Source organism: Oncorhynchus masou, chromosome 5 (assembly GCF_036934945.1).
Source record: "Oncorhynchus masou masou isolate Uvic2021 chromosome 5, UVic_Omas_1.1, whole genome shotgun sequence".
Taxonomy (NCBI): Eukaryota; Metazoa; Chordata; class Actinopteri; order Salmoniformes; family Salmonidae; genus Oncorhynchus; species Oncorhynchus masou.
Genome location: NC_088216.1, coordinates 15764003 through 15789617, shown reverse-complemented (window position 1 = coordinate 15789617; position 25615 = coordinate 15764003). Strand labels below are relative to the sequence as shown.

The 25615-nt window shown below is 41.5% G+C and overlaps 3 protein-coding genes across 5 annotated transcripts in view; all 3 read right to left on the bottom strand.

The window, feature by feature from the left end:
• Positions 1–18354, bottom strand: part of LOC135534369 (zinc finger protein 501-like) — a 53591-nt gene extending 35237 nt beyond the window's left edge. The window contains exon 1 of the mRNA XM_064961396.1: positions 17311–18354. Coding sequence (XP_064817468.1) covers positions 17311–17319 — 9 coding nt within the window. The 5' untranslated portion in view covers positions 17320–18354. The remainder of the gene's footprint in view (positions 1–17310) is intronic.
• On the bottom strand, positions 738–6836 carry LOC135534412 (zinc finger protein OZF-like). 3 transcript variants are annotated; one of them, XM_064961417.1, is made up of 3 exons: positions 6563–6836; positions 3151–3322; positions 738–2226 (listed from the first exon to the last, which is right to left on the bottom strand). In XM_064961417.1, exons 1-3 carry the CDS (start codon positions 6650–6652, stop codon positions 860–862), a joined length of 1629 nt encoding a protein of 542 aa, XP_064817489.1. In that variant the 5' UTR covers positions 6653–6836; the 3' UTR covers positions 738–859. The 3 variants fall into 3 exon arrangements, with proteins under 3 accessions (XP_064817489.1, XP_064817495.1, XP_064817496.1); XM_064961423.1 differs by having other exon boundaries at positions 3163–3322; XM_064961424.1 differs by lacking the exon at positions 6563–6836 and adding an exon at positions 4367–5509.
• Positions 12313–15692, bottom strand: LOC135534361 (zinc finger protein 883-like). The gene is made up of 2 exons (XM_064961388.1): positions 15464–15692; positions 12313–14115 (listed from the first exon to the last, which is right to left on the bottom strand). The coding sequence occupies exons 1-2, from the start codon at positions 15651–15653 to the stop codon at positions 12611–12613; spliced, it is 1695 nt and encodes a 564-aa protein (XP_064817460.1). The 5' UTR covers positions 15654–15692; the 3' UTR covers positions 12313–12610.
• Positions 18355–25615: the final 7261 nt, after the last annotated feature.

Below are 25615 nucleotides of genomic sequence, written 5' to 3'. Positions count from 1 at the left end.
TTTGGTTCATGCAGGTGACTGTGACCCTCAGACAGAACACCCAGAATATGTTCTGGATGTTAAGATAGAAGACATTGATCAGTTTCCTGGAAAACTGAGCCTGCAGGATAACAGCCAGTCACATGCAGGAACCAATTAACTATTAAAATCCTTTAAAATAAATACAACATAATTAGACCACACTAATAGTCCTATGTCTTCTGTACTTCCATATGTCCCATCAGCTACACTACTGCATCTTGCCTATGCTGCTCTGTACCATCACTCATTCATATATCTTTATGTACATATTCTTTATCCCTTTACACTTGTGTGTATAAGGTAGTAGTTTTGGAATTGTTAGTTAGATTACTCGTTGGTTATTACTGCATTGTTGGAACTAGAAGCACAAGCATTTCACTACACTCGCATGAACATCTGCTAACCATGTGTATGTGACAAATACATTTGATTTGACCTGGTGAAGGGTTTTACAATAAATATATGAACATCTTTTAGGAGCAAACTAATTCTACAGGAGTCCTATGCTCCTTATACATGTGTTATTATAATAGATAATAAATACATAAAATGAACGTGATAAGCAGACGTTGAGCAGATAATGGATGTAATTTATTGATCTTTTGAATACATACCTAGTATTGTTGAAACATTCTACATTACACAATTATTTAATGGATAATAGGAATTAATGAAATAGATACAGCTCTGAACCCCCCACCCCCACCACCCCACCACACACAGAACTCCTACTCCAAGACGCTTAATACATATAGACCCAGAGCTGCATATTATCTACACATGTTATCATGGTAATAAGACTTAGTAAACTGTTAGCGAATGGGAGATGGATGACTCTTTACAAGATGTTTTCTATTGTAACTTCATTTAGAGATCTGTAACCGGTGCTGTAGGAGGGAGATGCTTTCTGGTGTTGTTTCAGTGACCCTGAACGAGCAAAGCTCTTTCCACATAGACAAGAGTAAGGTTTCTCTCCAGTGTGTGTGAGCTGGTGTCTAGTCAGGGCTCCTGAATGATTGAAGCTCTTCCCACACTGATCACAGCTATAAGGCTTCTCTCCTGTATGTATGCGTTGGTGTGTAGTCAGGGCTCCTGAACGATTGAAGCTCTTCCCACACTGATCACAGATATAAGGCTTCTCTCCTGTGTGTATGCGTTGGTGTGCAGTCAGAGTGGAATATTGAGCAAAACTCTTCCCGCATTGATCACAGCTATAAGGCTTTGCTCCTGTGTGTATGCGCTGGTGTCTAGTCAGACTTCCTGAATCCATGAAGCTCTTACCACACTGATCACAGCTATAAGGCTTTGTTCCTGTGTGTATGCGCTGGTGTCTAGTCAGACTACCAGAATCCATGAAGCTCTTCCCACACTGTTCACAGCTATAAGGCTTCTCTCCTGTGTGTATGCGCTGGTGTCTAGTCAGGTCTTCGGACAGAGCAAAGCTCTTCCAACACTGATCACATCTATAAGGCTTCTCTCCTGTGTGTATGCGTTGGTGTCTAGTCAGTTCTCCTGATTGATTGAAACTCTTCCCACACTGATCACAGCTATAAGGCTTCTCTCCTGTGTGTATGCGCTGGTGTCTAGTCAGGTTCCCGGATAGAGCAAAGCTCTTCCCACAGTGATCACAGCTATAAGGCTTCTCTCTTGTGTGTACACGCTGGTGCGTAGTCAGGTTTCCTGATTGGTTGAAGCTTTTCCCACACTGATCACAGCTATAAGGCTTCTCTCCTGTGTGTACACGCTGGTGCGTACTCAGGTTTCCGGATAGAGCAAAGCTCTTCCCACACTGAACACAGCTATAAGGCTTCTCTCCTGTGTGTATGCGTTGGTGTGTAGTCAGGGCTCCTGATTGACTGAAGCTCTTCCCACAATCAAAGCAGGGGTAAGGCCTCTCCCCTGTATGAATTCTCTGAGATTGTAAGGTTTTAGATGCAGCAAAACTCTTCCCACACTGAGAGCAGCGGTACATTTTCCTCCCAGTGTGAATCTGCTTGTAAATGACCAATTCCCTCTGTTTAGCAGAACTCTTCCCACAGTCAAAGCAGCAGTGGTGAGGTTTCTTCCCTGTAAGTCTCTGCTGGTGTTTCTTGAGGTGTTCTGGCCTGGAGAGACTCTTCTCTTTCTTGTCAGCATCATGATGTTGTCGAGGCTCCCCAGATGATAAGCCCCTCCCACTGAGAGAGCAACGGTTCGGGCTGTCCCCTGTGAAAGAAAGATATTGAATAGCATCTAAATAAATGTACTACCACAGAGAAGCATGAAGGAAACTTGCGCTGCTCGTGCTAGAACATATGCAGATTAAATATGCCTCTATGAATCTGATGAAGGCCTTTACGTGTCTTAATAATTTGAAATATTGCTCAGAAAAACAGGTTTTTAACAGCGTTACTTCGATTGTCAACTTAAGCTGTTTTGTGGCGGAAAACTGAGCATGTCAACCCATTTACCCATACATAGACATGCTAGTAATCTTTGAACAATTCCATTTTCTGGATTGCATTAAATTGACACTAACTGTTGCAAAAAACAAGCTTCCATTCCCTGTCACAAGTGAATTGATGGCTGATTTAAGACTTTTACAGTCAACCCTGTTACTTTATTTGGTACATAGGCACTTAGTATAGTTATATTTTTATTCAATATCTTGAGATGGGAAAACATGTTTTCATGAAATTGAACATGTTGTCTTTATGACAATGTTAAATATATATAGATATATTTCACCTAATTTTAAGTTACTTTTAAAAATGGGTGGAACTACCCAGATGTTATCAATATATCATTATTCAATTAATGACTAAAGTTCATAAAATGGCAGAATTCAGATATGATCTTTGTTTTAGCACGATCTACTGAGTTTTGGAACTACGGTGTGCGACATGGTTCAATGTTCCAATATATCATCACAATCTACTTTCTTGATTTTTCAAATCGCCGCCGTCTTGAAGCAAAAATTGGGATCATGTTTACTGCGCTAATGACCATACAAAAAAAACAGTAAAAAGAGCAATGTAGAATACAGTGAACTCAGCAAAAGGAGTAATTTTGTGGTAAGTACATGCGGGCCGCCATCTTTATGCACCTTCGCTATTGTTTCAGAAGCAGATTGTAGTCTAATCTACACACCATGGTTCTTACTTAATGAAATCAATTCTCCATCTTCTTTCTTTTCTCCTGTCTCAGTTCCACTCTGCCCCGGTGTTTTCCTGCAGTCGACCAGACCCCGCAGTAAAGCGGAACTAGGAGGCGTTTGACACGGGGACTCCGGGAGGGTGCAGGGGAACGGGCTAGCGTTGTCCTGTTGGCCGCAAGAAGTATTAAAACGTGTATAATTAAACCAAATATTGTGTTAATTTAGTCTAAACCTCTGATTGATTTGAGTGCATCCCTTAAATCTGATTGACATATTCAATCGTTCACTACAACCCACAAATCTAAGAGCATTAGATTGGTGGAAGCTTGGGCTAGTTTCCACCATATATCTCATACCAGTCATTTCCTTTCAAACAGCAATTTAGAGGCGAAGCCCAGAATCTGGCTTCTGACTTATGTGATTGAATATACATTTCGTAACGAGTAGGTTGTTAGGAGTGTATTGATAAAAGTAGAACACTTTATATGAGAGTAGTGCCTGGTCGTCACTAGTCATAAACCACGCCCATTTCTACAATTGATCTTATTAACATTTTATTTGAACACTAACCATACTAGTTTTTTATTTAACGAGGCATGTCAGTTAAGAACCAATTCTTATTTACAATGACGGCCGACACTGGCCATACCCGGATGACGCTGGGGCAATTGTGCGCCGCCCAGTGGGATTCGAACCAGGATGTCTGTAGTGACGCCTCTAGCATTGACACGCAGTGACTTAGACTGCGCCACTTCCAACTTTATGCCTAACCCTAAATAAATAAAAACACGATATAGACATTTGACTTTGTGGCCGTGGTAACACGTACATCTGCCCTCATTGCATATTATGGTCCCACGTGATCTTGACTCTTCACGATTGCCTTACTTTTTTTTTTTTTTTTTTTTTTTTCTTTGTTTGAGCGGCCACTTGAGCATCTGGTCAAATAATGGATAATGTGTTCGAAATCAGTGAAAGAATGTTAACATGTGCACACTTTGTGGAAGGAGAGATAATTAGGTTATAGCCACAGATTCCTCAACAGGCTACTTTGTTGAAGTAAAAAAAATCCCAACAAGTTTTACTGTCTTGTCTTTTATTTTGTAACGACATTTAACCGAAAACAGGAATGTAGAGGTGCAAAGATGATAACTAGGCCTAGACATTTTATACAGCACAGCAGGCATATACTGTTAAAACCATACTTACCCGATCCATTGTGGAAGCTATTGTTTCTTTGTAAGACATGAAATGTGGTCGGCAACAACAGAACAGTTAGGCTACTTTGTTGTCTTCTTCTTTAAGGTTTAATGTCACACTACACCTATTGGCGTATTACCGCCACCTACTGGACGGGTAGTGAACGGGGGAAAAAAGTCCATTGTGGGAAATGAATGCGGGAGGGGGGGATACAGTACCACCATCATCAGATACAATAACAAAAATGTTGTTAATCCCCAAATACCCGCAGGGGCGACGAGGGAGCGGCGCCATGTGAGGATGTACTTTTCTGAGCTCCTCAACAGAACATTTAAATACTTGTGCAGATTGTATTTCGGGGCTCCCGAGTGGCGCAGCGGTCTAAGGTACTACATCTCAGTGCCAGAGGCGTTACTACGGACCCTGGTTTGATTCCAGGCTGTATCTCAACTGGCCGTGTTTAGGAGTCCCAAAGGGTGGAGCACAATTGGCCCAGAGTCGTCCAGGATCATTGTCAGTTAACAACAAATTCTTATTTAGTTGCCTAGTAAAATCAAATACAATTTTAATTTGGATCAAAATACCCCTCTACAACCTGAGACTCCATTTTAAGGCTTAATGTCACGTTTTTGTCGAAGATGTCAGGCACCAACAGCAAGAATCAGCCTAGGGCTAATTCTAACAGACCAGCTAGCCTAGCCAAGGACCATGAATCTACACCAACAACTGAACAATGCACAGCTGAGGCGACTGGACAAGAAGCTGTTCTACAGGCATTAACTGAAATGAAGCCGGAATTAATTGACAAAATGGAAGGATATACAGTCGGCAGAGCTACGAAACTAGGTTAGCCAGCTGAGAGAGGAGCTGAAAACTGCCACGAAATGACTAGATCCAACCACAAGGCACTGGACATCCGCATGACCAGCCTGGAGACCACAGCTAATGGCTACTCTGGGTTGATCACCACCGCATGACCAGCCTGGAGACCACGGCTAATGGTTACTCTGGGTTGATCACCACCACATGACCAGCCTGGAGACCACGGCTAATGGTTACTCTGGGTTGATCACCACCACATGACCAGCCTGGAGACCACGGCTAATGGCTACTCTGGGTTGATCACCACCGCATGACCAGCCTTGAGACCACGGCTAATGGCTACTCTGGGTTGATCACCACCGCATGACCAGCCTGGAGACCACGGCTAATGGCTACTCTGGGTTGATCATCACCACATGACCAGCCTGGAGACCACGGCTAATGGCTACTCTGTGTTGATCACCACCGCATGACCAGCCTGGAGACCACGGCTAATGGCTACTCTGGGTTGATCACCACTGACCAGCCTGGAGACCACGCCTAATGGCTACTCTGGATCACCACCGATGTCCAGCCTGGAGGCCACAGCTAATGGCTACTCTGGGTTGATCACCACCGCATGTCCAGCCTGGAGACCACGGCTAATGGCTACTCTGGGTTGATCACCACCGCATGACCAGCCTGGAGACCACGGCTGGAATGGTTACTCTGGGTTGATCACCACCGCATGACCAGCCTGGAGACCACGGCTAATGGCTACTCTGGGTTGATCACCACCACATGACCAGCCTGGAGTCCAAGGCTAATGGTTACTCTGGGTTGATCACCACACTAGAAAGGAATGTTTTCCAAATGAAAAAGGAAATCAAGAATTTTTAAAGAGAGAAACGAACATTAGGAGGCTAGATCCCTTCCTTCAAATTTACCCGTGACTGGTGAGAGAGACAGGAGGATGGCAAGCGCCCTGCAGAGTTCTATGGGGGAGTGATAAGGGACATATATAAGCCTAGGCAACCGTACCACCTGACATGACACCAACGCCTTACTAGTGTGACGCGTCTGACTTACATGACATGCTACTAACGTCTGCGTGACGCCTGCATCTCGTGTTAATGAAAGTTATAATGTGCATAGTTTATATTAATTCAATCTCAACCATAAATGTTAGAAACGTACAATTTTTCCCGTGCAAGCAGACAATCCGGCATAGCCACCTTGAACTATAGTGGAGCCTACGGCTTGTGTATTTCCTGTTATCGCTAATGGCCTAGAAAATATCATAGATAATCTGTCTTTCCCTCAGCACCTCATGGCATGGTATGTCATTTATGTCGCTGTATTCAGATCTAAATGTTGTTAGCCAATCACAGACTGTGTTGTTACCAGTTCCACATCAGACAACTTGGGATGTCCTTTCATTCGAATAGAGCAGTTCATAGACCTTCCCAGAGGGTCTGTGCTATTCGGGATCATTGGGATGTCCACACCTCTATAAAGTATAAATGTAAATTGGTTAAGATTAGTGTTAGTTTAGGGTTTAGGCGAAGATCGTCCCAATAGTAATCAAATCAAATGTATTTATATAGCCCTTCGTACATCAGCTGATATCTCAAAGTGCTGTACAGAAACCCAGCTTAAAACCCCAAACAGCAAGCAATGCAGGTGTAGAAGCACGGTGGCTAGGAAAAACTCTCCAGAAAGGCCAAAACCTAGGAAGAAACCTAGAGAGGAACCAGGCTATGTGGGGTGGCCAGTCCTCTTCTGGCTGTGCCGGGTGGAGATTATAACAGAACATGGCCAAGATGTTCAAATGTTCATAAATTACCAGCATGGTCCAATAATAATAATAAGGCAGAACAGTTGAAACTGGAGCAGCAGCACAGCCAGGTGGACTGGGGACAGCAAGGAGTCATCATACCAGGTAGTCCTGAGGCATGGTCCTAGGGCACAGGTCCTCCGAGAGAGAGAAAGAAAGAGAGAAAGAGAGAATTAGAGAGAGCACACTTAAATTCACACAGGACACCAAATAGGACAGGAGAAGGACTCCAGATATAACAAACTGACCCTAGCCCCCCGACACATAAACTACTGCAGCATAAATACTGGAGGCTGAGACAGGAGGGATCAGGAGACACTGTGGCTCCATCTGAGGACACCCCCGGACAGGGCCAAACAGGAAGGATATAGTATCATTTATTTAGTTGATGAATACAATTGTAAATGGGGATGGGTAGGTTACTACTGAGCTCCACAGCAGAGTCTCACAACTCACTCGCTGGTTGAAAACTGTTTTCTGTCCCTCCCAAAAGATAGAATTTGTAGATAATTTGCCCTCTTTCTGGAACTCACCCACAAACAGGACCAAGCCTGGCCTGTTGAGGAGTGATGGACTCCATCCTAGCTGGAGGGGTGCTCTCATCTTATCTACAAACATAGACAGGGCTCTAACTCCCCTAGCTCCACAATGAAATGGGGTGCAGGCCAGGCAGCAGGCTTTTAGCCAGCCTGCCAGCTTAGTGGAGTCTGCCACTAGCACAGTCAGTGTAGTCAGCTCAGCTATCCCCATTGAGACCGTGTCTGTGCCTCAACCTAGGTTGGGCAAAACGAAACATGGCGGTGTTCGCCTTATCAATCTCACTAGAATAAAGACCTCCTCCATTCCTGCCATTATTGAAAGAGATTGTGATACCTCACATCTCAAAATAGGGCTACTTAATGTTAGATCCCTCAATTCCAACACAGTTATAGTCAATTAACTAATCACTGATCATAATCTTGGCTTAAGCCTGAGGACTTTACTGTGTTAAATGAGGCCTCACCTCCTGGCTACACTAGTGACCATATCCCCCGTGCATCCCGCAAAGATGGAGGTATTGCAAACATTTACGATAGCAAATTTCAATTTACAAAAAAAAAAATAACGTTTGTCTTTTGAGCTTCTAGTCATGAAAACTTTGCAGCCTACTCAATCATGTATTATAGCTACTGTTTACCGGCCTCCTGGGCCATATACAGCGTTCCTCACCGAGTTCCTCACTGAGTTCCTATCGGACCTTGTAGTCATAGCAGATAATATTCTAATTTTTGGTGACTTTAATATTCACATGGAAAAGTCCACAGACCCACTCCAAAAGGCTTTTGGAGCCATCGTCGACTCAGTGGGTTTTGTCCAACATGTCTCTGGACCTACTCACTGTCACAGTCATACTCTGGACCTAGTTTTGTCCCATGGAATAAATGTTGTGGATCTTAATGTTTTTCCTAATAATCCTGGACTATCGGGCCACCATTTTATTACATTTGCAATCGCAACAAATAATCTGCTCAGACCCCAACCAAGGAGCATCAAAAGTCGTGCTATAAATTCTCAGACAACCCAAAGATTCCTTGATGCCCTTCCAGACTCCCTCTGCCTACCCAAGGACGTCAGAGGACAAAAAGCAGTTAACCACCAAACTGAAGAACTCAGTTTAACCTTAGGCAATACCCTAGATGCAGTTGCACCCCTAAAAACATTTGTCATAAGAAACTAGCTCCCTGGTACACAGAAAATACCCGAGCTCTGAAGCAAGCTTCCAGAAAATTGGAACGGAAATGGCTCCACACCAAACTGGAAGTCTTCCGACTAGCTTGGAAAGACAGTACCGTGCAGTATCTAAGAGCCCTCACTGCTGCTCAATCATCCTATTTTTCAAACTTAATTGAGGAAAATAAGAACAATCAGAAATGTATTTTTGGTACTGTTGCAAAGCTAACTAATAAGCACCATTCCGTAAGAGAGGATTGCTTTCACTTCAGCAGTAATAAATTAATGAACTTCTTTGAGGAAAAGATCATGATTATCAGAAAGCAAATGACAGACTCCTCTTTAAATCTGCGTATTTCTCCAACGCTCAGTTGTCCTGAGTCTGCACAACTCTTCCAGGACATAGGATCAAGGGAGACACTCAAGTGTTTTCGTACTATATCTCTTGACACAGTGATGAAAATAATCATGGCCTCTAAACTTTCAAGCTGCATACTGGACCCTATTCCAACTGAACTAGTGAAACAGCTGCTTCCTGTTCTTGACCCTCCTATGTTGAACATAATAAATGGCTCTCTATCCACCGGATGTGTACCAAACTCACTAAAAGTGGCAGTAATAAAGCCTCTCTTGAAAAAGCCAAACCAGAAAATATAAAAAACTAATCGGCCTATATCGAATCTTCCATTCCTCTCAATTTTTGTGGGAAAAAGCTGTTGCGCGGCAACTCACTGGCTTCCTGAAGACAAACAATGTATACGAAATGCTTCAGTCGGGTTTTAGACCCCATCATAGCACTGAGACTGCACTTGTGAAGGTGGTAAATTACCTTTTAATGGCGTCAAACCCGAGGCTCTGCATCTGTCCTCGTGCTCCTAGACATTAGTGCTGCTTTTGATACCATCGATCACCACATTCTTTTGGAGAGATTGGAAACCCAAATTGGTCTACACGGACAAGTTCTGGCCTGGTTTAGATCTTATCAGTCGGAAAGATATCAATTTGTCTCTTTGAATGGTTTGTCCTCTGACAAATCAACTGTAAATTTCGGTGTTCCTCAAGGTTCCGTTTTAGAACCACTATTGTTTCACTATGAATTTTACCTTTTGGGGATGTCATTCGAAAACATAATGTTAACTTTTACTGCTATGCGGATGACACACAGCTGTACATTTCAATGAAACATGGCAGAGCCCCAAAATTGCCCTCACTGGAAGCCTGTGTTTCAGACATGAGGAAGTGGATGGCTGCAAACGTTCTACTTTTAAACTCGGACAAAACAGAGATGCTTGTTCTCGGCCCAAGAAACAAAGAGATCTTCTGTTGAATCTGACAATTAATCTTGATGGTTGTACAGTCGTCTCAAATAAAACTGTGAAGGACCTTTGCGTTACTCTGGACCCTGATCTCTCTTTTGACGAACTTAAAGACTGTTTCAAAGACAGCTTTTTTCCATTTCATAACATTGCAAAAATATGAAATTTTCTGTCCAAAAATTATGCAGAAAAATTAATCCATGCTTTTGTTACTTCTAGGTTAGACTACTGCAATGCTCTACTTTCCGGCTACCCGGATAAAGCACTAAATAAACTTCAGTTAGTGCTAAATACGGCTGCTAGAATCCTGACGAGAACCCCAAAAATGTATCATATTACTCCAGAGCCTCCCTACACTGGCTTCCTGTTAATGCAGGGGCTGATTTCAAGGTTTTACTGCTGACCTACAAAGCATTACATGGGCTTGCTCCTACCTGATTCTGATTTGGTCCTGTCGTACATACTTACATGTACGCTACGGTCACAAGATGCAGGCCTCCTAATTTTCCCTAGAATTTCTAAGCAAACAGCTGGAGGCAGGGCTTTCTCCTATAGAGCTCAATTTTTATGGAATGGTCTGCCTACCCATGTGAGAGACGCAGACTCGGTCTCAACCTTTAAGTCTTTACTGAAGACTCATCTCTTCAGTAGGTCCTATGATTGAGTGTAGTCTGTCCCAGGAGTGAACGGAAAGGCACTGGAACAACGAACCGCCCTTGCTGCCTCTGCCTGACCAGTTCCCCTCTCTCCACTGGGATTCTCTGCCTCTAACCCTATTACAGGGGCTGAGTAACTGATTCACTGGTGCTTTTCTATGCCGTCCCTAGGAGGGGTGCGTCACTTGAGTGTGTTGAGTCACTGACATGGTCTTCCTGTCTGGGTTAGCGCCCCCCTTTGGCTTGTGCCGTGGCGGAGATATTTGTGGGCTATACTCGGCCTTGTCTCAGGATGGAAATTTGGTGGTTGAAGATATCCCTCTAGTATTGTGGGGGCTGTGCTTTGGCAAAGTGGGTGGGGTTATATCCTGCCTGTTTGGCCCTGTCCGGGGGTATCATCGGATGGGGCCACAGTGTCTCCTGACCCCTCCTGTCTCAGCCTCCGGTATTTATGATGCAGTAGTTTGTGTCGGGGGGCTAGGGTCAGTTTGTTATATCTGGAGTATTTCTCCTGTGTTATCCGGGGGTCCTGTGTGAATTGAAGTATGCTCTCTCTAATTTTCTATTTCTCTATCTCGGAGGACATGAGCCCTAGGACTATGCCTCAGGATTACCTGGCATGATGACTCGTTGTCCCCAGTCCACCTGGCCGTGCTGCTGCTCGTTTCAACTGTTCTGCCTGTGGCTATGGAACCCTAACCTGTTCACTGTGATTACTATTATTTGACCATGCTGGTCATTTATGAACATTTGAACATCTTGGCCATGTTCTGTTATAATCACCACCCGGCACAGCCAGAAGAGGACTGTCCACCCCACATAGCCTGGTTCCTCTCGCGGTTTCTTCCTAGGTTGTGGCCTTTCTAGGGAGTTTTTCCGAGCCATCGTGCTTCTACACCTGCATTGCTTGCTGTTTGGGGTTTTAGGCTGGGTTTCTGTATAGCACTTTGGGTTTGGCCAAAGGTATATTAAACCATATAGTATACTATATTAAACCCAAGAATATACTCATCTTCTTTCTGGGGTTGAGGAGGTTGGACAGTGGAGTACAGAGGCACTTCCTGGTTATTGGAGCAAGAGAGGTGGGCATTGGTGTAGTCAGCATCACCTTGTTAGTCTGTGTTGCAGTAGGGGCCATGGCCATGCCTGGGACGTTGTCATACACTGGACTGAGTCTCCCTGGAGGAGAAAAGACAGACAAACATACCTTGGGACTATTCCATTGGTTCCACTGTGCCAGGCAAGATTAATCAAACACTGATAAAAAGATAAATAATAAATAAATACATTTGGACTTCAACTCCCCTGTCCATTCCCTGCTGTGACCCTTGTCAGATTTGGAGGCTTTCTTCATGTTTTTTACACAAATGAATGAATCAGTCATTGAATAACAATCAAGATGATTAAGTGAAATATAAGACTTTAGAAAAATGGTCACCTGAACCACATGAAGCCAGAGGATGAGAACAACAACATTTCCTATAGCTGCATTCTTCTGTATGGCCCATCAGATGCACTAAAACCTGTTAAAGGGTTTTACAATAAATATGTCTAGATCTTTATGGAGCAAAATATTCTAGAAGAGGCCTCTGGTCCATATAAAAAACATATAAAAGAAGTGAGAAGCAGATGGGGTTGAGCAGATAATGGATTTAATTTATTGATCTCCTGAATACATGAATACAAACCTTGTATTGTTGAAACATTATTCTATTATTATTTAAAGGATAATAGGAGTTAATGAAATAAGATACAGCTCTGAACCCCCCCACCCCAACACACCCCACCACACTCCTACTCCAAGACACTTGATAAATATGGATCCAGAGCTGCATATTATGCTACACAGGTTACCATGGTAATCAGACTTAGTAACTGTTAGAGAATGGGAGATGGATGACTGTTTACAAGATGTTTTCTATGTAAACTTTATTTAGGGATCTTGAACCGGTGCCGGAGAGGAGGGAGATGAAAGACGACATGTTTGTGATTTCTGGTGTTTTTTCAGTGACCCTGAATGAGCAAAGCTTTTTCCACATAGACAGGAGTAAGGTTTCTCTCCAAAGTGTATGCGTTGGTGTGTAGTCAGGTGTACTGATTGATTGAAGCTCTTCCCACACTGATCACAGCTATAAGGCTTCTCTCCTGTGTGTATGCGTTTGTGTATGGTCAGGTGTCCTGAGTGATTGAAGCTCTTCCAACACTGATCACAGCTATAAGGCTTCTCTCCTGTGTGTAAGCGTTTGTGTATGGTCAGGTGTCCTGAGTGATTGAAGCTCTTCCCACACTGATCACAGCTATAAGGCTTCTCTCCTGTGTGTGTGCGTTGGTGTTCGCTCAGGGTACCTGAATGATTGAAGCTCTTCCCACACTGATCACAGCTATAAGGCTTCTCTCCTGTGTGTATGCGTTGGTGTCTAGTCAGGGCTCCTGAATGATTGAAGCTCTTCCCACACTGATTACAGCTATAAGGTTTCTCTCCTGTGTGTATGCGTTGGTGTATAATCAGTTGTCCTAATTGACTGAAGCTCTTCCCACACTGATCACAGCTACAAGGCTTCTCCCCTGTGTGTATACGCTGGTGTGTAGTTAGGTCTCCTGATTGATTGAAGCTCTTCCCACACTGATCACAGCTATAAGGCTTCTCTCCTGTGTGTATGCGTTGGTGTCTAGTCAGGTGTCCTAATTGATTGAAACTCTTTCCACACTGATCACAGCTATAAGGCTTCTCTCTTGTGTGTATGCGCTGGTGTCTAGTCAGGTCTCCTGAGTGATTAAAGCTCTTCCCACACAGATCACAGCTATAAGGTTTCTCCCCTGTGTGTATGCGCTGGTGTGCAGTTAGGTCTCCTGATTGATTGAATCTCTTCTCACACTGATCACAGCTATAAGGTTTCTCTCCTGTGTGTATGCGTTGGTGTATAGTCAGGGTGTAATCTCGAGTAAAACTCTTCCCACACTGATCACAGCTATAAGGCTTTTCTCCTGTGTGTATGCGTTGGTGTCTAGTCAGGGCTCCTGATTGATTGAATCTCTTCCCACACTGATCACAGCAATAAGGTTGTCCTGTGTGTTTTTGTGTAGTCTGGGATCCTGATTGTTTGAAGCATTTCTCAGAATCAAAGTAGGGGTAAGGCCTCTCCCCTGTATGAATTCTCTGATGAGATTTTAAAGTTTTAGATGCAGTGAATCTCTTCCCGCACCGAGAGCAGTGGAATGGTTTCTCTCCGGTGTGAATTTGCTCATGAATAGTCAAGTCTTGTTTAGCAAAACTCTTCCCACAGTCAGAGCAGCAGTGGTGAGGTTTCTTCCCTATACCTCTATGCCGGTGTTTTGTTCTGGAGAGACTCTTCTCTTTCTTGTCAGCATCATGATGTTGTTGAGGCTCCCCAGATGATAAGCCCCTCCCTCTAAGAGAGCAACGATTAGGGATGTCGCCTGTGAAACAAAGGCATTGAATAGTTAGGTTTTGCAAATATGGGTCCATAAACAGATGGGTCCTTCCATGAAATTAAGGCCTTTTGGGTCCCTTTCATATATTCCAGTAGAAATTGTGCATCAGTATTACATTTTAAATCTGTTATTAAATAATATGAATAAAGACTTGATAAAGTGACAAAATTCTGAATTTGAAAAGTCCCTACATCAACCCTGTCACATCAACCCTGTGTCACTTCTAGAAAGATTTTAACACAACTAATACAATCATTTCTCCAAGTTTTACCATCGTTGAGTAAAGTTACAAGTGCAGAATAATACGATTATTGTGAAGTCAATTAGTATAAGAGTTTGATTTAGATGTTGACAAGCTTTGAATGAACAATTTCCCTAATAATCCTGTTTACATGGACACATCTAAAAAAAATTGACAATCAAAATAAACGTTCACTGCACTCGGTCAAAAGAAGTTAGCTGGCGCTGCTTGTGTTAGCACATACACAGATTAAATACACCTCTATAACTCTGATTAAAGTGAATACATGTCCTAATAATTCTAAAGAATTCTCAGAAAACCAGGTGCTTTTGAAGGCGTATCCTTACTTCGGTTATGACCTTACACCAATTAAGATCACCAGTGAAAGGTGTTTAATGGCAAATTATGAGTGTGCATATAAAGCCCTAGTTATTTGGTTACTTTGACAGTCATTTCTGAACATTATTTATTTAATTTAATTAGTGATTAATTTACATCTGTCCCTCATTTTAAGGTCAACCCATGTTGTAATATGGTGAAACTGTTCCTTACATTTTTGGGCAAAAGAAACATTGAACATGAAATAGTCAAATTGTAGAGCAAAGGCAGGTAAGCTGGTTCTAGTCTTTTTATCAATTATCTGGTGTTTTTTGTAGAAAACTGAGCAAGTGAACCATTTTACCCATAAATTGATGTGGTAGAATATATTTTTTTGTGAAGCTTGCATTCAATTTTTACCACCTGTGGAACAAAACTAGCTTCCATTGACCCTGTCATAAGCACATTTGTGGCTGATTTTACCATTGTAAACCAGTGGTTGTTCTTTTTAGTTGTCCCCTGTTACTTTATTTAGCACATTGGCACTTACTACAGTATGTATTTTCATATAACCTCTTGGGAAAACATGTTTTTATGAAGTTGAACATGTGCTCTTAAATGAAAGAACGTTACAATTAGGTGAAATCAAACTTTTGGGGGGAGCAAGTTACACTTCTCAAAATTAGGTGAAACAACCAGATATTTTCATCAGTATATAATGAACCAATTCATTGTTACAGAAGCAGACTGTAATCTAACCCACATGGTTCTTACTTAATGAAATGAAATCTCCATCTTCCATTTCTTCTCCTCTCTCAGTTCCACTCTGCCCCGGTGTTTTCCTGCAGTCGACCAGAACCAGCAGTAAAGTACGGAGAGGCAGTTGACCTGGGGACTCCTGGAGGGTGGAGGGGGACAGGCTAGCCTTTTGCTGTTGGCCGCAAGAAGTATTACAGTTGATCATTAAACCAAATATTGTATTAGTCTGAACCTCTGATTTGGGTGCATCCCTGGAATATCTCCTTTAACCTGAAATGTTCAATCGTTCACTGCAACCCACAAATCTAAGAGCGTTGGATTGGTGGAGGTATGGGCTAGTTTCCACCGTATTTCTTATACCAGTCATTTCCTATCAAACAGCGCGGAAGAGGAGTAACAAGAGGGATAACTGGGCCCAAAATCTGGCTTATTTGATCATATATACATTTTCGTAACGAGTTGGTTGTTAGGAGTGTATTGGTAAAAGTAGAACACGTCACATCCAGGCAACTTTGAGAAAAAAAAAAAAACTTTGTATGGAAGTAGTGCCTGGTCATCACTAGTTACCACAACCCAAGCCCATTTATACAACTGGTCTTTTTAAATGTGATTTTAACCCTAACCTAGCAAACACTAACTTTATGCATAACCCTAAATTAATAAAAATACATTATAGGCGTTTGACTTTGTGGCTGTGGTAACTAGTGGAAACATGCATATCTGCCCTCTCATTGACTATAATGGTCCCACCTGATATTGCATCTTCCTGATTGCCTTCCAGCTGCATTTCAAATTCAACAGCCCTCGGCTCTAAACCCTCAGCCCTTGAATGACGTTTTACATCCGAGTGTACCTTAAAATGTCCCTTGCCCAAGCGAGGGAGAGTGATTATGGGAGAGGCAACGTCCCTGGTGGAAATCTTGAAGTTTAACTTAAAAACAACCAACCAAAAGCGATTAATGAACCTGGTAAGCTAACACTCCTGTCAGATAGCCAGTTAGTTACCCATAGTTTGGTCATTTATTCCAATACATTTCTGTATTGCACTAATCAATACGAAACTGAGCCAATTTTCCAAAGCTAAAATCAATAGATTTTTTTAGACAGCTCGATTCATATTCCTGAGATGCTTAAAGTGCAGGGTGTTGATTAAATTTGACACTTCGCGGCCACCAGAGTTTGACATGTGACTACAGTTTGCATTGAATTGTGGGTCATAACATACCCGCAAGCAACCAAGGTTGTTCACTCGCTCCTTCAAGCAAAATCGAGGGCCAATTTAAGGGAATTAGACCTCCCTTAAAATGGCAATCAAACTGCATCCGGTTTCGACGGTGATACAACAGAGGGAAAAACAACGTTTGGAACTGCAGCCATTTCTTTTCTTTGTTAGAACGGCCACTTGAATATCTGGTTAAATAATGGCTAATGTGTAAGAAATCGGTGAAGGAATGTGAACATGTGCACACTGGGCGGAAGGAGAGAATTAGGTCATAGTCACAGATCCCGAAACATGATTGTATGAATTGTCTTAATTTTGCTGGACCCCAGGAAGAGTATCCATAATAAATACAAATGACAATTGTAGGCTATTTAAAAAAAGATAACTAGGCAAGTCAGTTTTGAGCAAGTTCTTATTTCCAATGACGGACCATCAACAGTGGGTCAACTGCCTTGTTCAGGAACAGAACGACATTATGTTTACCTTGTCAGGTCGGGATTCGACTCCTGACCCAACGCTCTTACCACTAGGCTACCTGCCGCTCCAAACAGAACACAGCAATGTGGAGGTTCAAAGATGATAAACTAGGCCTAGACATTTTATACAACACAGCGGGCATATAATGTTAAACCAGACTTACCCGACCCATTGTGGAAGCTACTGTTCCTTTGTATGATATGAATGGTTTCAGCTACAACAGTACAGTTAAACTGCTTTGCTCTAATTTTGTCATTCTTTAAGGTTTTATGGCAGACTACACCTATTGCCGTATTGAACTCTTCAGCTGGCTAGCTCCGGAATAATTGATGTTTGCTCCGGAATCGACGAAAGCCGATAGTCACACGGATAGCAGCTAGCTAGCTGTGAGATCCAGGTATGAATGTCCAGAGTTAGCGGTTGAAATCCAGGGACATGGAAAGAGAAATTGGTCCGGTGTGTTCCGTTCCAAGCCGCGCTGTGCTGTACAAAACTGGCAATAGATTTTCGAGCTAAATGATAGCTGATGACCACAAACCGTGGTTCGCTGAATACTAACGATTTGCCAGTAAAGAAGCTAACTAGCTTCTGATTAGCTTCTGGCTAGTTTCTTGGAGTTTCTGGCTAGCTTCTTGGAGGATTACAGATTCGAGGTAAATAATAGTTTTTTATAAATATAAATTGGTGAGGCGGGTTGCAGGAGAGTGTTTTGAAGATGCGTTTATGGAAAATTTCAAAAACGTATGTGAAACAAAAGTTGTAAATAAATAAATAAATAATTGGGACACGACAAGACGAGGACAAAAGACGTCTGAACTGCTATGCCATCTTGGAGCAAAAAATACAATTATTATTATTATTGTAACGTTACCGAGTAAGGAAATGTATCTCGCTAGCACTCCTGTAAGGTAGCTAGCTACAGTTACCCAAAGTATGGTCATTTATTCCATTACACTTCTGAATTGCACTCCTCACTACAAAACTAAGCCAATTTTCCAAAGCTAAAATCAATATATATATTTTTTAGAACGCTCGATTAATATTTTTCTGAGATGCCTTAAGTGCAGGTTGTTGATTAAATGTGACACTTCGCGGCCACCAGAGTTTGACATGTGACTACAGTTTGCATTGGATTGTGGGTCATATCAACCCATCAAATGACCAAGTTGTTCACTCGCTCCTTCAAGCAAAATCGAGGGCCAACTCGGGAATTGGACCTCCCTTATTAAAATGGCAATCAAACTGCATCCGGTTTCGACGGGGATACAAGAGGGAAAAACAACGTGTTTGGACTGAAGCCATTTCTTTTCTTTTGTTAGAACGGCCACTTGAATATCTGGTCAAATAATGGCTAATGTGTAAGAAATCAGTGAAGGAATGTGAACATGTGCACACTGGGCGGAAGGAGAGAATTAGGTCATAGTCACAGATCCCGAAACATGACTGTATGAACTGTCTAAATTTTGCTGGACCCCAGGAAGAGTAGCTGCTGCCTTGGCAGCTAATGGGGATCCATAATAAATACAAATTATATAGTTGCAGGTTATTAAAAAAATATATAATAACTAGGCAAGTGAGTGAAGAACACATTCGTATTTACAATCACGGCCTAGGAACAGTGGGTCAACTGCCTTGTTCAGGAACAGAACGACATATGTTTACCTTGTCAGCTCGGGATTCGGCTACTGGCCCAACGCTCTTACCACTAGGCTACCTGCCGCCCCAAAGAGAACTAAACAGAATATGTGGAGGTTCAACGATGATGAAAACTAGGCCTAGACATTTTATACAACACAGCAGACCTATACTGTTATTAAAACCAGACTCACCCGATCCATTGTGGAAGCTACTGTTCCTTTGTATGATATGAAATGTTTTCAGCTACAACAGTACAGTTAAACTGCTTTGCTCTCATCTTGTTCTTCTTTAAGGTTTTATGGCAGACTACACCTATTGCCGTATTGCTGCCACCTACTGTACGGCGAGTGAATGAATAATAAAAATGTCCATCCAAATGATTTCTATCGTCGGTAAAGAATGAATGTAATACGTCTCTCCATAATATTGTCAAATCTAAATGCAGATTTTCCATTATAAATCTACTGATATCTTGCCAATATTTTTTTTCATTAATACCATTCAAAGATGCAAAACTGTTGCAAAAGGTACAATTTGAATGTATCTATTTTTTATTCTTCATTTCGTGGTTGGCAGGGTAAAATTAATGAATCATTTTATAATAAACTTCCTTAATTGTGTTAGAAAGTACGTTTGTATGAGACAACAGATATTATCAATAAAACGATATCAATAAGGAATTGCATAAGGTGTATATATAGATACAAAATCCTGTTGATACAAGAAAAGTATCGCTCTGTTGTTGAGTAGACTAAAACAAAAACAAATCTTTACTACTATTGAGTCAACAGGGGTAATCGAAGATAGGTTCTGAGGGTCTTAACATGCTCCTGAATAATGGGGTGGCAGGTAGCCTAGTGGTTAAAGCATTGGACTAGTAACCGGAAAGGTTGCGAGATTGAGTCCCCAAGCTGACAAGGTAGAAGTCTGTTGTTCTGCCCCTGAACAAAGCAGTTATTAATCTGCTGTCATTGTAAATAAGAATTTGTTCCTAACTGACTTTCCTAGTTAAATAAGTAAATAAAAAATAAAGCAACACTTGAGGGAATGGAGACTAAAATAATTGTAAACTCTTTAAGTGTTATAAGGATCTTGTAAAGTGATAAGAATGAGTCATAATGAAGTAAAATACTCTGCATTTTCAAGTTGTCTCACCAATAGGATATTATTTCTCAACCAATATTTTAAAAAACAAAGATTAATTGTTATACAATATGTGCTGATTATTCCAAATATAATATATGTGTGGAGAGAAATGATGCTTCTAAATGAAGGTTCATGACTAGAAAACCTGTTGATGAAAAGCAGAGCTTCACTGGAACTTTATCAATAGCAAACCAACATGAAGTTAAGGCCACCAAAGTAGAAAAGGCATGATGAGGAATAAAGTTTCACATAGAAGTAGTTCTTAGGAAGTGTTTCATCAAATTGATCTTAAAAGTATTATTTAAAGTAGGAATGTCCAGAAAATTCAGCCCACCATACTCATGTGTTCAATGCAACAGTTTCCTAATGTAATGGGTACGGTTTCTCCACAGAAAGTTAAAAAACATCTGGTCTGTTGAAAGGATTCTCCTATGGGGACAGCCGAAACAACCCTTTAAGGTTTTCCCAAAGGGTGTAGTGTTGTTTCTCCCACTCCTCTACAACACTTCAACCGTCCAAATAAATTGTCATGGAGCATCACCATGGCGATGATGATTTGTGAGACGTCATTGCAAAGACAATCCACAATAGTGACTTGACATTTGTAGTTCCTGACATCATTTGTTTGACTTCTAACTATTAGAGAGGATGGCTGCATCTGAAATGTCACCTGACAGTATATAGGTAATAGGATGCCATTTCAGACAGTGTCTATTCTAGGCTGGTGGATGGATGGTGTAATAGATTGGTCTATTAACTTGGTAATCTGCCCAGACACGATTATCACTTACCTGATTGGTAAATCCTGTGACCTCTTAACTTTAATACATTGATAGAATTTGCTGCCTCAAACATGCCCGTGTTGTACTACCATGTTTTGGATGAGTAAAGTTTCCCAAATGAGCTGCTCCTAGTTAAACATAGGTGACATTTCTGGGGGGTGAAATCAAGCCCAGTTTTATCATATACTTTTATTCAAGAGGATAGTTCAACACTAAATGAAGATAATTTTAATGGAGCATTTTACAAAATGATTTAAACATTTTTTTTACATTATTAATAGCAAGATGTGTATGAATGGCCCAATTCAGACTTGAGATAAGTAGACAACAATTTTGGACTAATGTCCATGTGAAGTCAACTTATCTAAATTCTGAATAGGTTCTGAAGTGAATAACAGTGTGGCTATATAGTATTGTACATTAATCGTTGACCGTACTGAAGCTACAGTAATTATTCCCCAATTTGTTGTGCCACCACCCATGACGACCTAAAGCATTAAGGGCAACATTTTCCTCTTGCTAAACCTCACGCAAAGAGCTAAAGAAATACTGCTTAATGACAAGTTTGGTATTGTCTTGTTCCCTTTCAGATATACAAAGCAAAGCTCAGTCTCAAGCCATGAGCCCACGACTACATAGTGCACTAGAGGGAACAAGGTATCATTTGGGACACAGCAGAGATCATCTTGTGTTCAGGTCTTCTTGGTTCTGGGTTTGTTGACTGTTCTATAGAACACAGAGGAGTCCTCCTCAGCTGCCTGTGAGAGAGGTCTGATGAGAAAGGAGATGCAACATGTCATCATCAATCCTCACTTCTGGGGTCTCATTTAAAGTCACCGGTTCAAGTTATATTAGTTGTATATACAGGATACACATGGTAAACACTGTCCAACTAAATGCTTACTGGCAGGTTCCTTCTCAATAATGCAACAACAATAAGACATAATAAAAGATAAAGAAAATGTCTCAATAGAATAAACATTGTAGCATAAGTATAATACAAGGGAGATGATTAATAGTCCATTATTTTCTTGTGCTTTGGGGAAGGGGAGGATGAGTGTCATGCATAGGTGTATAGGTGGCAGGGAAGTCAGGCGCAGGAGAGTCAAACGGCGTGTAAAATGGAGTCTTTTAATAAAGTCCACGGAGTTTGCTCCATAACACTAAATGTACATAACAAACAAACATGGGTACAAAGGACCCGACACGCACCTGTACAACAACACACTACACTGACAATAAAACAATCTCTGACAATAAAACAATCTCTGACAAAGACATGAGGGGAAACAGAGGGTTATATACACAACAGGTAATGAATGGGATTGAAAACAGGTGTGTGGGAAGACAAGACAAAACCAATGGAAAATGAAAAAAGGATCAATGATGGCTGGAAGACCGGTGACGTCGAACGCCGCCCGAACAAGGAGAGGCAACGACTTCGGCAGAAGTCGTGACAATGAGGGGCAATGGGTTCAATAGTGCAGTATTTAACAATCATAATAAGAGTCTGGTAGCAACAGTTGTGATGTGTAGCATGAATGTATGTGTGTGTGTGTGTGTGTGTTTGTGCATGATTGTGTGTGTGTGTGTGTGTGTGTGTGTGTGTGCTAAGGTGCGAGGAAACATTGCAGGTGGTCAGTCCAGTTCAAGTGTTAAGCAAATCAAATCAAATTTTATTTGTCACATACACATGGTTAGCAGATGTTAATGCAAGTGTAGCGAAATGCTTGTGCTTCTAGTTCCGACAATGCAGTAATAACCAACAAGTAATCTAACTAACAATTCCAAAACTACTGTCTTATACACAAGTGTAAGGGGATAAAGAATATGTACATAAAGATATATGAATGAGTGATGGTACAGAGCAGCATAGGCAAGATACAGTAGATGTATCGAGTACAGTATATACATATGAGATGAGTATGTAAACAAAGTGGCATAGTTAAAGTGGCTAGTGATACATGTATTACATAAAGATGCAGTAGATGATATAGAGTACAGTATATACGTATACATATGAGATGAATAATGTAGGGTATGTAAACATTATATTAGGTAGCATTGTTTAAAGTGGCTATTGATATATTTTACATCATTTCCCATCAATTCCCATTATTAAAGTGGCTGGAGTTGATTCAGTGTGTTGGCAGCAGCCACTCAATGTTAGTGGTTGCTGTTTAACAGTCTGATGGCTTGTAGATAGAAACTGTCTCTGGCCCGTTGGTGTTAGACCTCATGCTCCGACACCGTCAGCCCGACGGTAAGGGTGTGAAGTCATTGTACATCTTAATACATTTATTTGAACAACTGCTGATCTGCTGAACATACAAGTCTTATGCATTCCTAATTGTCAAGCACATGAACCATTTATTTTATAATTTTTCTGAGATGTTGTAATATCTGGACTGGCTCACCGGGTGGCAGCACTTGGGCGGTAGAATTTCACAGCATCACGCTGGACATCCTCATCCTCTTTCTGGGGTTGAGGCAGTTGAACAGTGGAATGCAGAGGCACTTCCTGGTTATTGGACCAAGTGAAGTGGACGCTGGTGTTGAAAATGTCATCCTGCTCTCCTCTGTCTGCTCTCTGTGCTGCAGAGCCTGAGATGTTGTCATACATGGGACTACAGTCTCCCTGATGGAGAGACTGCAGCTAGGAATTCGGCATCATTGAAGGCGAAGAACCACAACCGCCGAAACATCCACTCTATAACGAATGTCACTCTGAATAATCCCCTCTAACCCCAACCGAGAGAGAGAGAGGATGAGAGGACAATTCTGCAAAATAAATTAACTTTTCACCAGCGATCAAGACGACATACTGAGCGTAAATATATATATTGATTGCAATTGTTCCCGACTGAGTGAGCGTTCATGTGTAAGGAATAGCATTTCAGTTGTAAAATTATTAACTCTGATGTGACATCTCCCTACCCCCACTCCCCTTTTGTCAAACAAGCCGCGATGCCGGGTTAACCCACTCGGGCACATTCTATAATTTCATGTAACCATATTTACTGTTTGTTTATGCATTTCTGTGAATTAATTAGTAATAAATAAATTATTTAAGACAATTGATGTATGGATGACTCATAGTCAAGACTGGATTCGTGCAGATCAACAATTTACGACGTTTGGAATGAGACGAACGTGAGGTAAAATAAATAATTAATTAATCGGAAGACTATTGATCAGATATGAAAATATCTGAAAGGTTATATTGGGAAATTATAACTTTATAATCTTAATACTTTCCGTGGTGCCCCGACTTTCTAGTTAATTTCAGTTACAGGATAAATTACTTTGATCGCGTTATACTAATTACACGGAATCTTTGATAAAACTATGTCTTCAATTTACTGATAGTAAAGTCACGACACCTGTCATAAGAAAAAATGTGACTGATTTAAAGGACTATTTTACCAATGTGAAATAGTGGTTTTGTTGTTTTCAGTTGTCCCATGTTACTGTATTTAGCACATCGGCACTTAGTACAGTATGCATTTTCATATAACCTCGAGATGGGAACACGTGTTTTTATGAAGTTGAACATGTGCATTTCATGACAGAATGTTAAAATTAGGTGAAATCTTGTGGGCACCAAGTTACACTTCTCAATTGGGTGGAACTACCAGATATTTTCATCCAATATATAATTAACCAATTAATTGTTACAGAAGCAGACTGTAATCTAATCCACATGGTTCTTAACAAAATCAAATCTCCATCTTCCTCTTCTCCTCTCTCAGTTCCACTCTGCCCCGGTGTTTTCCTGCAGTCGACCAGACCCAGCAGAAGGTGCTGCCTCAAACATGCGGGTGTTGTACTATCATTTTTTGAATTAGTAAAGTTTCCCAGATGAGCACCTCTCTCCTGGAGCTATGGATGTTTGCAAATGACATTAAAGACTTAAAGACGACAAGAATGTCAGTGTGTTTCTTTCTGTGATCGGTGCAGAGACATATGGACTATTAAAGAGACTGATCACACCTGATACAAGTACTTTCCAGTATGAGGAACTGAAGCTAGTGTTGCTTGCTCACTTCAAACCAAAACCTCTGGTGATTGCGGAGCAATTTCATTTGAAAAAAACATAACCAGAAGGAAGGAGAGTATGTGTCTGATTATGCGCTGGCTTTGCGATAGCTGTCAGGTAGTTGTGTTTTTGGCCATATCTAGGAAAAGCATTGAGATATCAGTTTGTTAGTGGACTGTGCTCTGAAGCTTTGCAGCACAAGATGCTATCAGAGAAGGATCTAACATTCAGAAAGGCATGTGAGATTGCATTATCAATGAAGTTAGCTTCCAAGTACACAAGGGATATTACAGAGTAACAAAAGAGACTCAAGCAGTAAATGCAGTGAATAAAAATGCTAAAACATTTCCCAGGACAGGAAACGGACAGTTCAAGGGCAGAAATGACAATGTCGAGAAACAGTATAAAAAAATAACACAGGGCAAGAGAATTCTGGTCAGCAACCATGCTACAAGAGCAGAGGAAAACATTCTGCTCGTGGTTGCAGATTCAAAAATGAGAAATACATGTCTGTTTTAAAGTTGGACACATTGCCTCTGCATGTAGGAATGGCAGAGTAGGACAGACACACTATGTTGACACTGCTCTGAGCCATGGCAAGAGTAAGGAGGATGATTCAGTTTTTTGGGGTGTATAAAGTTTACACTTCTTCCAATGGGAAAAGGGCGTTACAATGAATGTCACATTGGATGGAAAGGATTTGGACATGCAGTTAGACACAGAGGCTGCTGTCTCTGGTCTCGGAACTGTGTTTCCATGATGCTCTGAGTTACCTGCCATTAAAGAAAACACAGTGAGAAAATTCCTTTGCTTGGTGAGACGATTCCTTTGCTGGGTGAGACCATTCCTTTGCTGGGTGAGAA